This window comes from Lathyrus oleraceus, chromosome 7 (genome assembly GCF_024323335.1).
Source record: "Lathyrus oleraceus cultivar Zhongwan6 chromosome 7, CAAS_Psat_ZW6_1.0, whole genome shotgun sequence".
Classification (NCBI taxonomy): Eukaryota; Viridiplantae; Streptophyta; class Magnoliopsida; order Fabales; family Fabaceae; genus Lathyrus; species Lathyrus oleraceus.
The window spans coordinates 542,224,829-542,229,439 of NC_066585.1; the positions used below are offsets into that span (position 1 = coordinate 542,224,829).

At 35.1% G+C, this 4,611-nt stretch overlaps 1 protein-coding gene across 1 annotated transcript; it reads left to right on the forward strand.

Annotated features, from left to right (window-relative positions):
* The first annotated feature begins 2,679 nt into the window (after positions 1 to 2,679).
* Positions 2,680 to 3,486, forward strand: LOC127107228 (lamin-like protein). Its single transcript, XM_051044529.1, has 2 exons — positions 2,680 to 2,935; positions 3,036 to 3,486. The coding sequence occupies exons 1-2, from the start codon at positions 2,752 to 2,754 to the stop codon at positions 3,371 to 3,373; spliced, it is 522 nt and encodes a 173-aa protein (XP_050900486.1). The 5' UTR covers positions 2,680 to 2,751; the 3' UTR covers positions 3,374 to 3,486.
* The last annotated feature ends 1,125 nt before the right edge of the window (positions 3,487 to 4,611 follow it).

Below are 4,611 nucleotides of genomic sequence, written 5' to 3' on the forward strand. Positions count from 1 at the left end.
CTAATAAGGATGATAGAAAAATGATGTTTGGACGAGATGACATCAGTTTGATTGTTGTAAAAAGTTAAAAATGTTCTATTTTAATTTTGCTTATGTTGTAGTGATGTTTGTTGTTAACCTTGTTGTAACAAAAAGTTAATGATATATAAAAATCAAAGGTTACAAAATTTCAAGTTTACAAAAAGATTATGATGTAGATGTTGCTCCTAGATTGTGACATTTGTTCTTACTGTGTCCTAGTTGACGACATATACTACATAATCTTATCATTTTGTCAATCGTATCCATTTCTGTTCTAATACGCGTGTTGTTTGGCCGTCCTTTTTTCTTTCTTCGCATCCCATCGTTGTGCCAAACTATGTCACATTCATATGGAGGTCAGTATTCCTCAATTGATAGCATTGAGAAGCTTTTGTTGTACACATTCATGACGGTAATGGCCTTGTAAACATCAGATAAATGGTTATAAGCGTCCTAGCGAGTATGTTCACATGCCACAATGACATGAGAGCAAGGAATACGGAAGGCCTGGAACTTTCCACAATCGCACCAACTTCTGTTTAGTTTGACATCATAGGATAAATTTGGCCTCCCCACATTGTGGTCAATTGTTTCCTGTACACTGAAATTTTACCTATGACAGTCAAAGACTGTAACCGTGTGTGTGTTAGCTTTGATATTTTCCTCTTTCATCACTTTCATACGACATTCATTAAATATTTGACCCGACATTAACACTGCACTCCATTTTTCACCTCTAGTTGCGAAGGTAGAAGCCAACCTAAAATAGGTTGTTCTGACCAATTATTATCTCTAAATAATATTTATCGATTATCATCTCTAAATAACATTTTTACTTTTATGGTGCAGATGGTCGGCACGTGGTATGAGTTATAACAAATGTCATAGACATTGTATTACCCAGTATCACAATCTCTTGGATCACCTTCGACCGACACATGTATGACCATTAACCAAATTATTTCGTAATAATTTGTTAATTTCTTCTACCAAATTTATAATCTAATATTTGTTCACATTTCAGTTCATTTGGCGTCCATATCTAATTTTGGATCATGACCATGAAATCAACGAACAAGACACAACTGTTTGGACTGCATGCACACTGATCATAAGATTCACCACTAGGGAGATGCACAATAGTGATCGTGTTAAATTGCAGTTCAGTATGTTTTAACACATCCCAGATCCCCCGGCAAACCTAGAAGAATGACATCTACGCAAAGTTAACGACCAATGGAACTTTAACCCATGACAAAACTTCGTTAGATCTGAGTGTCGCAAATGGAAGCACCGCAAAGACCATGTCTTAACAAATGATGTGATGCCAACTAAAGAAAAACCAAGTCGTAATTATATGGCTTGATATAGATCGGTTGGATTTGAGTTCATCGTCGAGGATATGTACCTATACGACCCACGCCAGACAACTTACACACCAGATGGCTCAACATCTAACCCCTAACAACATTGTCAGACCGACTACTCGCAACCCCCTATCCATCAAAATTTTCGATCCACAAACACACAAACATACAACCATAACATGCCATACACCCAACCACAATACCAAGAGCATATCCCGTACCACCACCACCAACTAGATCATCATCAAGATACCCAACATTGCTATGTATCCAACACATTATCCTACCATAGTCGCCTTATCCAAAACACTCAACGATCATTTAACATCAACTGTCCCTCTTCCTACCATAGCCGAGAAGCCAAAACATCTCAAAACCAAAACATTCAACAACCATATGTCTACCAAACACCACAACAATCATTTCAACCTTTCCTCAATGCATCATTCACACCAATGTCTCCCTTCAATTGTCCTGGTCGTCCTCCAACAACTCAAACACAACTTAACTACTCTGACATGGGTCATGAACTCAGCTATGACGGTACCCCTTCGATGCATACACAAGACTACACTAATTTGTCTGACTATCTCAGGCAATCTCCTGCAGTTGGTGGTGATGATCCTGGGTCCTCAGATACTCAAACACCTAGGGTGATTCATCAACGTGGGTTAGGGTCACGAGTTCGGGTAGTTAAGGGATGTGGGACCGGATGTCAGTTAGGTGATACCGGTCATCAACATTAGTCTTTTTTATGTAAACGAGTATTAATATTAATATGAATTGGTCCGATTTCGACTTTATCTATTATGCACAATATTTTTCAAAAAAATTACGAAACACACACATGTGTCAAACCAATTGGCGCCTCCTTTTAAACTTAACACATATGCGCAAATTGGATTGATAACACAAGGTGGTCTAACCAATCCAATTGGCGCATCCTCTCTAAGTTTAAGAGGAGACACCAATTCATCTGACCCCCTCTTTAAAATAGGATAGATTGAAAAAAAAAAATTATTTTAGATTTTTTTAAAAAATACAAGGATATTTGAATAAAAAATTTAATTAATCAACTAAATAGAACTTTTTTTCTCTCTTTTCATGTCAACTGAGATTTGAAGTAAAAGAATAGATAGATGGATACGTTTCTTTACATTTTGTAAATAAAAAATAAAGAGGCATTTGTTTAGTGACACTCTGATCCAGCCAGCTAAGGAATCAGTCCCTGTCTGCCAACTTTGTAGGACCCCAATCAAATAATTGACAGCGTGTCAAAATCTAATGTTACCGTTGCTTCTCTCTAACAAATCCAAAGTAATATAACAAAAACAACCATACCTCTTTCTCTTCTCAACCTAACATGGCTCTTTCTTCCTCATTCTTCATACTAACCTTCTTCTTCCTCTTCGTTTTTCTCTTCACACTCTCTCCTCTTCCTGTTTCTGCAACCGACCACATCGTAGGTGCTAACCGTGGCTGGAACCCTGGTATGAACTACACTCTTTGGGCCAATAACCACACTTTCTATGTCGGCGATTTCATTTGTAAGTACTCATTACAGATCTTACCACTCTTTCTATTTTCACCGCTTTTCTTAGATTTGTTTACATCGAATAACCTGTTTAATTTTGTTGCAACTAACAGCATTTAGGTATCAGAAGAATCAGTACAACGTGTTTGAAGTGAACCAAACTGGTTATGATAACTGTACCCTAGACAGTGCTGTTGGAAATTGGTCTAGTGGGAAAGATTTCATATTACTGAATAAGACTATGAGATATTACTTCATTTGTGGTAATGGCCAATGCTTAAATGGAATGAAAGTTTCAGTTCTTGTTCATCCACTTCCTCCTCCTCCTACTTCATCTCAACACAACCATTCAGCACCAAGCTCTGCTGCTTCTATGGTCTTGGAGTATTTGGGACTTAACTCTCTATTCTTGTCTTTTGCTTTTCTTTTGTTTGGATTTGTTTTGGTATAGCCAATTTGCCACTTTGCAAAATTTAGCTTTTTGTTTTTGTTGTTGTTGCTGCTGTTAATTTCTAGTATTCTTAATTCATTGTTTTATCAAAGTTACTAATTCTTATACCACTATATCTGAAAGTGACATTGTAAACTTTAGTGGTAAATTATACAATTAAATTAAGTGAAACTTGGTAGAATCTCCTCTGTTTTTGAAACCAAGTACAAGGTTTCTCCCCTCATCTATCTTTTTCAAAATAAAATTCTATCTGAGCACTTTTGTTGGAAAACCTTGAAGCTTGTTGAACTAAAGTGAAGTTTAGTGAGATTAGAGACAAAGAAAAAACAGACAGCGACGATAGCAATTGTATCATTAATGTGATAGGTATAGGCTTTAGGATAGATATAGGATTTAGGTTGCTAGATCTCAAAAAACAATGTTTGAAAAATTAGGATTTTGTAGTTGTTTATGAAAAAAAAAAATCAAGTTTAGCTTTTGTGACATTTCTCACTAGAGTAGGATGTAGCATATTTGTTTATGTTGTTGTTAATTTGTTACGCTGTAAAATTAAATTGAAGTTTTTTCCTCTGTTTTTGGTACGCGGAACCTACCTATTGCTTAAGAGGAATTTTTGCTTCAATGGTTAGAAATAAAGTTTTTTTTTTAAGAAAAGTGTTTGAGAATATTAGAGGATTGAATATAAATTTGATAGGTAGGATGGAATAGAGAATTTTATATTTTTGTTTGATATAAAAGAGTAGGATGACATCTCTATTTATAGTATTCTAGGAGAACTCTAAACACACTAATTTTAAAGAGTTATCAATTCTAAAATTTCAAGAGTATTCTAGAAAATATTACAACACTAACAAAAATATCTAGACAGTCTAAATATTACAAGAGTTTTCTAAAAATATTATCCAAAATAATCTACGTCCAAAATAACTAAGCTCAAAAATCAAATAATAAGTTAGACCCAAATCAAGTTTAATATTTCAACATCCCAATACCACAAGAGTTTTCTAGAAACATTATCCAAAATAATCTAAGCCTAAAATAACTAAGTCCAAAAATCAAATAATAAGGTTAGGCCCAAATCAAGTTTAATATTTCAACATCCCCTTAAACTTGATTTGTGAGGATTTTTTACTAATATAACCCAAGTTTTTAAATTATTTCCCAAAATAACCCAAGTTTCAAAAAATTTCCCAATCTACCCCACCTTTAATAGGGAGGCGCCAATTGGATTGGCGCCC